The following is a 13,322-nucleotide window of genomic DNA, read 5'->3' on the forward strand; positions in this document are numbered from 1 at the left end:
CTGCTGGAGTAATCCAGACCTTAATATCTTGTACTTCACAGGTTTATTTCTTCGGTATTGTTCAGCCTCTCCATTAATGGCATCATGGGACAGAGAACACCCTCAGCAAGCTGCAGCTGATCCAGAACTGGGAGAAGGAGTTAATGCAGCACAGAGTTGCATTGTCAGTGAGAGGGACCTCAAGAGGCTGTAGAAATGGGCCAACTTGGGGGATTCATGAAGTTAGTAACAGAGGGATGGGCAAAACCCTGCACCTGGAAGAAATAAACCTGTGAAGAACAAGCTGATGACTTCCTTCATTCCCTTTCATCAGGTTTTTCCACACATTGATCAGAACACCCCCTGAGCCTCCTCTTCTCCAGTCCTATGAGTCCCAGCAGTCTCTGCCTTTCTTCATAGACCATACAACAGACACTTAGCTTGTGCTGGAATGGACCTTTCAAGACCATCTAGTCTAATCTGCTGCAATAAGCAGCAGCATCTTCACAATTAGATCTGGTTGCTCAGAGCCCAATTCTTGACCTGCCCCTGAACACTGCTAGGGATGGAATACCCATCACCTCCCTGAGCAACCTGTTCCAGTCTCTTATCATCATCATTATAAAAAAAATTCTGTATATGTAATCTGAATGTAGTTGTCCAGTGAGACTGTTACCTCCACCCTTGGAGATAAGAAGTCTGATAATCCTGGGCAACCTGTTCTAGCTGATCATACTGGGAGCAGCTGGACTAGATCCCTTCCAACTTCAACTACTGTACAGTTCTAAGATACAATGGATGTACAAGACACATGAGAATGTAACCTTAACTACCTTTCATTACAGAAAACAAAGTTGAAGAAATTAGCCAAATTCAAGACTGCATGTTGCATACAATTGTCTAGTATTTGACAAAGCTCCTAAATTATAACTCCTTAATTACTCAGTCTTGTACAATTAACGTTAGACATAAAATGTAACATTCTTTTCTCTTTCCTCTCCACAAGATATAAAATGGTAACCTACATCTTGTCAGCAGTTATTGAAGAATCACTAATATTGTTCCTTGAAGTACTGGTCTTTCCTATTACTACTATTGCATATACAACACTGTGATGATAGTTTTATCTTTAACTTCCAGTATCTAGCACAGTTGATAAAAAAATTAACATCTATAACAGGTTTTAATTCACAACTTTTGTACCAACTAACCAGGAAAAATGGCATAAGTGAAATGAAAAACATAGTATTAAAACATATCGTCTAATCACAAATACCTCTAGCACTAGAATGAAAAATCACTAGTTTGAACCTACCTTTCTGCAGTAATTTGATTTCTCCATTTTCTTTCTTGATTTCATTCATTAGTTTGTGCTTCTTCTTTTCTTTTTGCTTCTTCTCCCTTTCTTTAACTTTGTCTTTGATTTGACCTAAAATGCAAATATTTTTCACAATTAAGCAAGAACAGAAAACTAATTGTAACATACATTTCCTATTACTCTTATGCAAGCTCTATTAAGAGGATATAGAGGAGGAGTTACAAGGAAATCCCAGTACTTACAATATGAAAAGCTAATATTTATCTGTTGCGTAATCCAACATAAGCTTCTTTAACTCAGAAAAGTTTTGTTTGTTATGTTGTGGCTGTATGCAACAGCCCAGCAAGTTAACTGTAGAGTAATTTTTGCTTACTCCTATACCTTCTGCTCTTATTTTGCATCTGCAGTTGGCTCATTTGAATTTGGAACTGCATGCATTACATAAGAATTGGGGGGGGGGAAAAAGTACAGTTAGCATTTTCTTGGATGCACATCAACACTGAAAACCTCATAAGTATCTATACATACTCTGAAATTAAAGGCTTTTGCAAATACCTGGGAAAGATGGTTTATCTGTCAAATGAAAAATCTTTTCTGTTACATTCACAGGCTAATGCAGCAATAGCAGTCAGATATAATTAATAAAAACATGAGACGTGCTGTATTCACACAGCAGATTTAACTCACTGGTGCTTCCCCTGCTTACCTACAATCAGCAACAGCTTACCTGAGCAGTCTCATTTTTCATTTACTTTCTTGTCAAGTCACTCCAGGTTTTTAAATCCCTGACATAGAAAAGCAGAGCCTTTAGGCATGCTTTCTGCATGTAAAATACTAGACCTAGAGGAACTCATAGTCTCAAGTACTCATCTTTGCAAGCCAAGTTGAGATTCATTTATGAGGCCAAGCATTAAAGAAGTCAGATTTTACTAGGCTTATATGCAGTGCAGCCAGCACTTCACGCCTTATTTCCTGGCCTGAAGCCAGTACCTGCTCAGAGTTCACTGGGCTTTTTAACCTCCACAGGGAAAGAGAAAACCTGATTTCAAGCTTCTACATAATGTTATGCTTCAGTAATACAGCTGAGAGACAGCCCTGATGTTTTATTCATGGTACTTGCATTATAAACCCCAAGTGGAAGCAAAGAAATCCAATTACTTTTCCTTAAGCATTCACATAAAATAGAAGTAGAGAGTATGTTTGCTGCTAACAAATGAGAAATATTTCAGAACCAAGCCAAAGAAAGCCCTCAATTCTAGAAGGCAATGTAGAGTGACCCCTAACCAAACTACTCAGGAAGCATGTTGATAAAGGTGCAAAGAGCTGACAGTAATCCATGTAAATGAATGCTCTAACAGTGATTCCACAGCGTTCATATCTTTCCTCTGAGGAGTACTCTAATGAGAGTACAGAACTTAAACCCTTGCAGTTCTTAAAGTGAAGCAAAGGATGTATTTTAGGGAGAGTCATAAGAAAATAAGTCAAATAAAAACCAAAATGGATGGCAACTGAGATGCCTCTTGCCCCTCCACAGATCATAAGCAGCAGGGAGAGAACAGAAACCATACTGGCACAAATATAATAAAGTAGCTGCATTTAGAGGATGTTTTAGTTCTAAGTGACTGAAACAGCCATGTCCAAGAACAGCCTCCTCCTAACACCTCTGTGGGAAGGAATGGATGACAAAGCAGATTTATGTGTATAGCAGACCATGGAAACCAAACAAGCTTTCCTAAGCAACACAAACCTTTCTAGGAATAGGTTAAACTGACATAAATCTTCCTCTCCAACTTGTTTCTCCCCAAAAAAAGGAAACTCTAATTTATAAACCCTCTGCAACTCGAGTATGAAATTGGGTAAACTGTACAACAGGCGTTAATGCAAAAGCAGACACTCAGCTAGCAGGCAGTAACACCAGGCTTGATTTATAACCTTGGCTGAATGATCAACTCAGCCAGAACTACAATTATCATGGGAAGACCTAGATTTTATCTCAACATTTTTGTATGGTTAAGAGGCACACTTGACTTCTGCTATCACTTAAAAATCAAAGCAAGATTGAAGGGCATATACAGATGTTGAGTCTTGCTGAAAGAGGACAAAAGACTGAAAGAATCTTTTACTGCCAGCTCATGAAAATGAGGCCAATGAATCTTCAAGTTTTGTCAGAAGCAACAGATAAAGACAGAGAACCTTTTAAAGAGCCTCTAGTTTATTTTCACTTCTACAAAGCAATTAGAGTCAATGGTGAAACTTTCCCAACAAAAGAAACAATGAATGTGTTCTGTAACATCCCCCAGCAACTGCCACAAGTAAATCCTACCATAAGTGATTGCAAATACAATGTAAATGCAGCTGAGGGAAGTTTGGAGTAAACTTTCCCTTCTAGAAATCACAGTATTGTAACCAAACCAGAGTAGAGCCTGATGCAAGTAAAAAACAGTTGAGAAGCTCAATTTGAATGGACAGATTTTCTGATTTCCTCCTTCAAAGCTCACAGAATAGCTTAAAAATAGCCAGTAGTTCACCTTAAAAAACATAAATACTGAAATTTTAAAAAAATCTTTCTACATTTACAAAAATCTGTCAAAATGAGTTATTCCACAGATTAACACTTCAACTTAATTCTCAGTTGAAATGTCTTAAGATTCTGAGCATTAATATTTTCTAGTCTGGCTTGCAGAATTCAAAAACAACTCTCAAACAAAAGTCTGCAGATTGTTCTCCTCCGGGACATTCAGAAACATGAACACTCTTCATAAAATTCCTGATTTAAAATGAATACCCCCAGTATTAAGCAATTTACAACCTACATATCACAGAATAAACAAGCAGTGAGTGACACTGGCAAGGGAAAAACCAGAAAATCTTGTTCTGTTGAAGTTATGAAAACCTGGAATGCTCTTGTACAGCTTTTTTGAAATTTACCAGTAGAAGCTACTACTGGTCTCCATTTCACTCGGAGGGCAAAAAGATCACAAAGTAGTAAAAGGTAGGAAGATGTTTATAATAAGCTTTCCATGTCCACAGAATATTCTGCATTTAGCTTCCACCAAGACTACTCCTAACAAATAAAAAGAAAAATTTAAAAAAGCTTTTTGAGCTGCTGTGGATGAAATGAGCCTCCACAGAAATTACATAGCCCAATCACACAGGAGGGAAGGCCTTTACATACCTCCAAAGATACTAAAACTAAAAGCCAATTGTCTGAAGTAATTTGCCTCCCAGGGCAAAAAAGAAAGAAATCTATCTTTTCCCTACCCTTGTCCCACCTGTTTCTCCAGTGTGAGTCCTGCCAACAGGCTCAGCTCCTCACAAACTGCTGCAGTGTGGGTCCTTTTCCATGTGGCACAGTCCCTCAGGCACAGCCTGCTCCAGTGTGGTGCCCCATGGGGTCACAGGTCCTGCCAGGACCCTGCTCCAGCAAAGCCCTCCCACAAGGTCACAGCCTCCTTTGGACTTCCACCTGCTCCTGGCTGGAGTCCCCTAAGGGTTGCAGGTGGATCTCTGCTCCCCCAGGGACCTCCCTGGGCTGCAGGGGCACAGCTGCCCTACCTGGAGCTGTCCCAGGGACTGCAGGGGAATCTGCCCTGGCACCTGGAGCACCTCCTGCTCAACATTCTACACTGAGCTCTCTCCAGCTGCAATTGGTCCGATGCAGTAAATTTTTCCCCCTCTTAAAATACATAATCCCACAGATGATTACCACCATCAGTGGCAGCTTCTCACAGAAGCCACCCCTGTATCTCCCCTGCTAGATTGCCATGCAAATCAAATCCAACTCTCATAAATTAAACCAGTGTGCACTTTTTAAAACATAGGGCTTTGTAGGAATAAGTATCCCTGTTCAGAAAAAACACCTAAGGAATTAAGATATTTCTACACATCTCATTCAAATTTACATTAAGGAGTGTCACCATAAAGTCCATATTCTTTGCTTTGCATGTCACGAAAACTGTACACCCACACCCAAAAGAAATGCTGCAACAGCAGGACATTAAAATAAGAGCAACATATAGACAGGAAGACAGTTATGGTGTGTGCCAGCTCACCCTTCTAAAGGGCATCCGAAAACTATCTTCACTTTACAACAATCCTACACAATGAACTGAACTAATAAAGAATTATATGCATACTTCCTCCTGAAATTCCAAAGCTACTTTTTCTGGATGTTAGGTTAAGTACATAAATAAAAGAAATGGATATACACTGTATTTATACATTAAATAGCCAATTACAGCTAAAGGGTACAGTAAAAGTTCTTTGTTTCCCAATTCAAGAAATACTCATAGTAGTCATTCTCATAATGAGAATGACAGCCACGATTTCCTAAGCAGCAAATACAGGAACACGAATTCACAGATTGCACCATCCTGATTTCAGAAATCTAATCAGATCTTTGCCTCTACTGCAAGCTTTCTACAGACAAAAAGGTAAACCAAGAGCATAGAAAGTGAGTACTAAGTGGGAAGTGCTCTTGAGTGGATCTTCTGTACAAAGTGGTGGCTGTCACTTGGGAAATCTGCACCTTCAAGTCCATGCAGGAGCTCAAACAAGCAAGTCCATTTCAGCACTAAAAGAGGAGAGCTGTACAGCCCTGTCAGATGCCAAAAGCTGCAGCTGCTCTGCATCATTTTCCAGATGGTAACTCACATTAGTAGTCAGTCATAGATTATGTTCAAAGTATTCTGCCTGCCTCTCCTCTGTTTGATTTAAGGGCTGTCACTGCACATGAGGCAAAATATTTACAGACTACTGCTAAGGGACACCATCAATATGGATAACACCACCAGCAGTGTAACTGCAAGGGAGGGGGAATAAGGAGGGGCATACAAGAACATCAGTTACCATCTCTTCCATCAGCACTCTCCTCACTTTGAACAAATACCCGTAAAAATAAAACCTCAGGAAGCCATGTTTAACTGGTTATGCAGGTACATGAAGTACATTTAACATCACCATGCTAACAGCTTTGACACCTGCACTTATCAAATCCTACAATGTACACTGCAGAGCAGGTTTCCCCACTTAATGAACATGGAAAAACCCACACAGAATGTTCAAGGTAAAATAAAAGCCATCAAAAAAGGGACAGGTTTCACATCCCAGCAACCAGGAACACACGACTGACATCCCTTTCAGTAATTTAAGTTTAAAATCCAAGATATGACTCAAGAAATCCCCTTATCAGGCAAGAATATTTCCTCAAGCTCTTCAATGAATGAAAAGGAGGACAGACCCCTTTCAGAACTAAAACACTTTCAAAAAACTGAAATATGATCTTTACAGTTCCCAGTTCCTTTAAGCTTCTCACTTCTAAGGAGAACTTCTACATGCAGAACTGAATGAGTTTAAGCTCAAGCACTGGGGAGTTGAAATCAGTAACAGAGAATGTGAGAGTTGCAAACAAGGTCTCTTCATGAGGTTTCAGATCAAATGCTTCAGCCTCCTGATCTTGTGTCAACTAAGAAAAATTATTTGGTATTCTAAAATCAGAGTAAGTTGCTGCTGCATCAGTTACATACAAAGTTGGATTCTGGGTTACAGGAAGGGCATGGTTCTCCAGCTTAGAAAGATTTTGTTCTGCCTAGCAAATGTCAAGTTATCTAATCAAAAAGGGGCCAGGGTCCCTCAAGAAAAAAATGCGCTGCTCGAAACTTATCCCAGCATTGCATACTTACATTAATGTCACTACCAGCTCTGAAAACTGAACTAACTGCATGTAAATCTCAAACAGAAATTTGAGAAGTCCCTCTTCCTCCTGAATACCATACTTAAAACCTCAGACACTTTCTAGACATTGCTGCTTACAATAGGGTATCTAAATAGAAGTATATTGAAGAATTCAAATTAGAGTGATCAAAAGGCCTCATAAGCATGAAAATGACTGCTATATTTAAAAAATTCAACAGAAAGGAGGGGGAAGTGAGTCAAGCCACATAGTCCAAGGAAAAAGAAAAAAGGGAAGTAGCAGTTAACAGAAGGAGGAAATGTTTAGCAGAAGAAAAAATAAAAGACAACCTTACTAGCAAGATGCATGGCCCCAGTTCTAAAGAGGGGTAAAAGGAGATTCAAAACTTTCTTCAACCTGCTTTGGTAACAGAGACTATGAAATGAACATCCCTCTGGATGCAGACCAGAATTATTAAAACTGAAAAGTGTAACTTCTTGAAAGCTAAAATCCCAGAAAGGTCACACAATACAAGGTAACTGTTACCAGAAGAATCACTGCTAAATGTTCACGTGAAATCTAATCTTATCTATCCTTCAAAGATAGGAGGAGAAAGGGGGGGTGGGGGCGCAAAGGAGGGAGAGTTAAAAAGAAAATAGACTAATACTAAAAACAAGGGCTACAGCGCCATATTCAGCTTTCTTTCTCATATGGGGAATCCCCATCTGCAAGTCAAAAGACGTCAATCTCATTTTGCAACCACCTGCACAGTGAGGTAATCTTACAAATGGATCACTGAAGGTAAAAAAAAGGCAGGGAAAAAGAAATTGTACACAGAAACATCAAAAAGAGCAGAAAAGATGGATCATGCAACCGTATAACACCTTACAGCAAGTACAGGGACCAAAACCAAAGATTTGGACAGGCGTTGTCTAATGAAGAGGGGAGTGGCTGAGCTGAGCTTTGCACTGTTATGAAAACAATGTCAACTATGAACTGCTAGAGCAGAGTATCAGTTAAATGACTAACTGAATCAGCAGAGTCATAGCATGAACAGCAATCACTTCTGTCAGACTGACACTGTGTTTTAAAAACAAAAATATTGCACAACTTTAGTTCCACTATCAGAATGTTCGTGACAAGTGAAATTTAAGCTTATTTTAAACAGCCTAAACCTTGTTATCTGCAGAATAAATCATGCATCCAGCAAAAGGCTCTTTCAGGCTCTCTGCATGGTAGATCATCTCTGAAGGGGTCACTGAACTCCATTCATTTAATGGAATCACAAGCTGTAAGGCCTGCTTATGACCCTGCAACTTAAAAGCTCTTTGCAATTAATTAAAAGACCAAAGAAGTCTTTAAACAAAGACTTGAAGAAAATATAAAAATTTTTGAAAAGCTTTAAACACATCATCCATCTTGGCTCCTACCAAGCTTAACATGATCTTATCACTTAGGAAATCAGGGTGCCTCAGAATTAGGCTCCCTTACCTCGTAATCACTACTGCAAGTGAAGGACACACATCAGCTCCTATCATCAGCTTTTCTGAATGCAAGGTGAAAAATCTCACCATTTTTTCCTCGGTGTCAATACTCCTATCATCATTACCATAATTAAACTAAAATCAGGAAAATGCATTTGCTACTACTCTCAAGGCCAAATCTCACATTCATTCACTCCACATCACTGCACACCCTCAGCCCCTGTATTATTTAGTCCATACCACAGTCCTAACAATCTCATAAGACAAATTTTGCCATTCTTCTCCTGATTCCTCTAGCTTTGCTTCTAATTTTCTCTAGCACTGAAATCTGTGCAGGCCCTCAATCTCTCTCACAAAGAGGTAAAGCTTTTTCTCCTCGCACCCTAAGAGCTCTGTGCAGCAGAGCACACAGCTCACTGATCAGAAACACAACTCCTCCTCATTTGCAGGTACTGGAATGACTGGGAATTCCACTCCATTCCATGTACCCACCTGCAATGCATCTCCATTTTCGGCTGCAAACAGGAGGATGGACTTTTTCCATTTTCAGAGCCTCAAAACAATCAAGGAACTCTCACCCATTCCACCTGCTTATCTCTTAGTATTCCTGCCTCTATACCTCTAGTGTCTCCATTGGCACAACTTTCCTTCTGGCAGGTGCAACCCTGGCATGTGTATCAGTTATGAATGCTAGCAGAGAAACACAATCAATACCATCAATTCCACACTGCTGCTCCTTCTCCACTGCACCAAAAGCAGAAAGGCTGCCTAACTGCAGACTCCAGGAACAAGAGACCACACTTGCCTGCATAAGGCTGGTTTTTAGAATGCACCGATGACAGCTTCTACAAACTCAGTTCATTATACCTGAAGGAGAGTATTTTATTCCTACTTCCCTGCCCCTCATATATCCTGTCTGTGCAAGCCTTTCAGTTTTCCAAAATTACCCAAAATCGTCTAAATTTACCCATGCTGTTCAATTCCACCCTGTAGGCTGCCTAAAATTCATTCTACCTTCCTGGCCTTTTCTACAGCACCTAAGTACAATCTTTCACCCCAAAACACGACCAGAATCACCCCCACACTGCTTCTGCCTGCTATTTTCTTTTCCTGTACTTCAAATTCATTCCATCTTCACTCATTATATGCTGCAACCACAGTCCCTCTGGTATCTTTTTCCAGTCTGTAGCTTCAGCACTCCCAATGCACAAGTCCTGACTACTCCACCAACCCACCTTAATGTCATTCTTAGCTTTCCTCTGTACTTAGGATTCCATGTGCCTGCCCCCTAGCCATTCTTTTCTCTCTGCATCCTAACTGCATTTTTCCCTTTCCTCTCTGCAAAGTAAATTATTCACAGGATTAACAGCACAAACCTGTTCTTTAATCTACAGTCAAATACTGAATCACTTTTGAAAGGCTGGCAGCTCTCAGCAGAAGAGTCAGCACATCTTTCACTTTCTCGCTGCCTTCTCTGAAAAAATATATATACAGTTTAATTAAAATAAAGTTCTTCTTTTATAGAGGAAAATATGCCACAAAATTTAGGTTTAGAAACTACTTCCTCTAAATGGAAATCTGTAGACTCAGATACCAAACAGGTATCATTTGCCTTTGAAAATTTCTTTGTTGCACATAGGTAAGTTTTCAAGGAATAAATGCAAGGTAAAAATACCTGCTCTGAGCACTCAGCAGCTAAAAAAAAAAAAAAAAGAATTTGTGTCTGTGAATATATAAGCTCTGAGAAAAGTATCTTTTCCAGATACAAGGTGCAGAATCTCTTTAAAGACAAATCACATAAATTATTCAGTTACCACTATCAGTATCAATTTCTTTAACCAATGTGACAGAATATTTCATCTTGTTATTGCAATATGGTTCCAAGATTTACTAACATGACTCTTTAACACAGTAGGACACTACAGCAATCAGAGCAAATATGGTTATTAATTACACAGCTTTGCAAGAAGGATATTGGGTGAGTTTCTTAGCAGCTATCCTTGAAGACAAAATTACTTCATCAACATCAAACAGGTAATGAGCATAATTTTTAAAGGCTTTTTCCCAGTCACTTTTTGGACAGGAACAAAGGGGGGAAAGCCCTAAAATGGAACACTTGAAAGCACTGAAATTACATGCTTAAAACCCACTTGGACACCACCAATCAAGATCCAAATAAATTTTTAAAAGAACCCTCAATGGTAAGTGAATCATAGACTAAGATACTCATGGAAATTAGTGGAAAATGAAGTAAGGCAACCCAGACAACCTAATCAGCAGACAAAAAGGCATATTGGTATTTCTCTACAAGCTTGGCTGATCCTGTAATTACAGGTATAGGCCACAATCAAAGTAACCCAAATTTACACAACAGCTGTAATTTATCTTTTCTTTAAAATAAAAGAAAATTGATTAAACTAGGTAATGGAGTGTACATTTCAAATTCCTCATATTGCAATGTAAACATAAAAGCATCAACATCTGCTTTAAGGTCACTGGAGACTGGAAAGGACACACTAGAAATAAAAGCATGTATTCTTGTACTGTCATCATATACTCATGTATTGTCTTTTAGTTCTCAAGATTTAGTGTTGATCACAGCAGGAATCCAAGCAAGACTCTCGCCTGACATCTTGCCCTACCTCGTATGGCCATTTTTGCCCAGCACCACTAATGAACCAAGCCAGCATTCCTCCCCTTATCCTAAAGGCCTCAAGCATTCCTTGGGAGATGTAATCTTCAAAAAATAAAGCAAGCCTGGAACAGCAACTACATGATATTTCAAAAGTCTAAGTATCTAAATTTTAACTGCATTTTAACTAGTACTCAATGACTTAGCCTGTAAAAATTAACAGACTGAGAAATGAGATTATTTACGATTTCATTTTTAAATTATGGCGATTTTTTGCAACACGTTCTCGGTTTTTCCCCCAATTCAGTTTTGCTCGCACATTTCTAATAAATTACTCGGCATCCTCATTTCCCTAATAGGTAAGAAAACCTAAGGCCTCTGGCAGCTTCTGGCTGACGCCATCGCTAATTCCACACCCCCTTTTTTGACAGGATTGACGGCGGACTGAGCCGCCGCTGCCTTCCCCACGAGCCTGTACAACGCCAGCGATGTGTGACCGGGTCCAGCGCTGCCCGCAGCGCCCGGCCCGGGCCGCAGCCGCCTCCGCTGCCGCCGGGCAGCTCCAGCGAGGCCCCTGCGCCCGCTGCCCCTTTTAGCCCTCCCTTCCCGCCGCCCGCTGCCGGCGCTGCCCCGCCGCTCACCTTTCGGGAACAGCAGCTTCACCTCCCCGTTCTCCTCCCGGCTCAGGGCCCCGCCGCCATCTCCCGCCGCCGCCACAACGGGCAGCGCCCCGTGCTTCCTCCTCTCCTTGTCCCGCTTTTCCTTGGGTCTCTTGGGCTTGGCGCTGCCGCCGCTGCCGCCGCCTCCCGCCTCGGCCGCCAGCGCCAGGCGGTGCCGGTGGTGGCGGTGCTGGTGCTGCGGGTGGGACGAGGAGGGGGAGGCGGACGGCGGCAGCAGCACCGCGGGCGGCAGCAGCTTCCGGGACAGCGGGGAAGGGAACGCAAAGCCCCCCGCGCCCGCCGAGGGGCCCGAGGGCAGCGTGGCGAAGCCCCACGGCCCGGGGCCGCTGTAGCTGGGCACGACCGCGGGCAGCGGCTGCTTGGCGCTCCCACCACCGCCGCCCCCTTCACCGTTGACGCGCTTAGCGCCCTTCAGGCTCCGCTCCTCGGCTCCCTTCACCTTCTTGGCGGCCGGCTGGGATCCGCGGGAACCTTTCGCATCCGGGGCCGTCCTAGCGCCGAGCAGCTCCTGCTCGGGGGGCACCGCGCCACGACCGGGACTGGGCGGCTCCGCCATCTTGAGCTCCGGCGTCTATTTACTCTCGGCTCGCCCCAACCGATAGCGCCGGGGGCGGGGCAGTGCCACGGCCTCGCCCAATGGGCCGGGGTGGCGCCGGACAGACAGCCAAGGTGACCAATCGTAGGGAGGAGGAAGGGGGCGGGCTTTCAGGGGATTGGGGGCGGTGGCTCGGCTGAGTGCGCAGGGCGCGCGGGGGCGGCGTGAGGGGAGCGCGGCGGGGACCGGGGCAGGGGAGCGGCGGCGCGCCTGAGGAAGGCGTTTGTTTGGGAATAAGAAAGGTTTGGACCCCGGCGCATCCTGGGGGTTTCGTTAACGCCTCAGGTTTTGGGCTTCTCTTCTCTGGAAACAGCTAATGGGATCCTCGCGGCCCCGCAGCGCGCGGGCTGTTTCTGGGAAGGGCGTTCGTTTGGGAGTAAGGAAGATCTGGAGTAGCGCCGTTCCCGGTGGATGTACCCCGGGAGGCGCTGAACCTGTCCCTCGGCATGGTCCGGAGCTGGGGGGCGTTCGTTCCGTGCTCTCCGAACTCGAGTTCTCCACGCTCTCCCGCATCCTTGGAGATGAAGCTTGGAAGCTCCGGAGGGCCTGAGGGGAGGAAGGCAAAGGCTGCCGAGCTCAGCGGCTGTGCGAGTGCCAGTGCCAGCCCGCCGGGACAGTCTGGTGTCTGTCACCAGGGGATCATTGACCGCCGCGCCTCAGGCCAGGGATTTGAGCTCAGTGTCCCAAACAGGAGCTCCCACTCGTGCCTTTGGCCGCGGTTCAGGAGCGGACTGAAATTCCCCCAGGTTCTGGTGCCAGCAGGAAGCATCGTGGAAGTGCATAGAAGTTTTTTTGGAGTGTTCCCATTGCCGGGCTCCTGCTCTGGTCAGTCAAACCTCAGGTCTCCTGGTTGCCGCGGGGAGAACAGAGTCGCTGCCACATTAAACCGAACCTGGCAGACGGCAGCCAGATGAAATTGCTCTGAGAAGTTCTGTACGCGATGTATCAGCAGGCATACACGGT

General features: G+C 43.3%; 1 protein-coding gene across 1 annotated transcript in view; it reads right to left on the bottom strand.

Annotated features, from left to right (window-relative positions):
* Positions 1–12,320, bottom strand: part of RSBN1L (round spermatid basic protein 1 like) — a gene marked incomplete at its 5' end in the record, with an annotated part of 44,334 nt that extends 32,014 nt beyond the window's left edge. Inside the window, 2 exons of the mRNA XM_084206988.1 lie at positions 1,295–1,408; positions 11,726–12,320. Of these exons, the coding sequence (XP_084063114.1) occupies positions 1,295–1,408; positions 11,726–12,320 (709 nt within the window). The remainder of the gene's footprint in view (positions 1–1,294; positions 1,409–11,725) is intronic.
* Positions 12,321–13,322: the final 1,002 nt, after the last annotated feature.

This window comes from Fringilla coelebs (genome assembly GCF_963513975.1).
Source record: "Fringilla coelebs genome assembly, chromosome: 5".
Taxonomy (NCBI): Eukaryota; Metazoa; Chordata; class Aves; order Passeriformes; family Fringillidae; genus Fringilla; species Fringilla coelebs.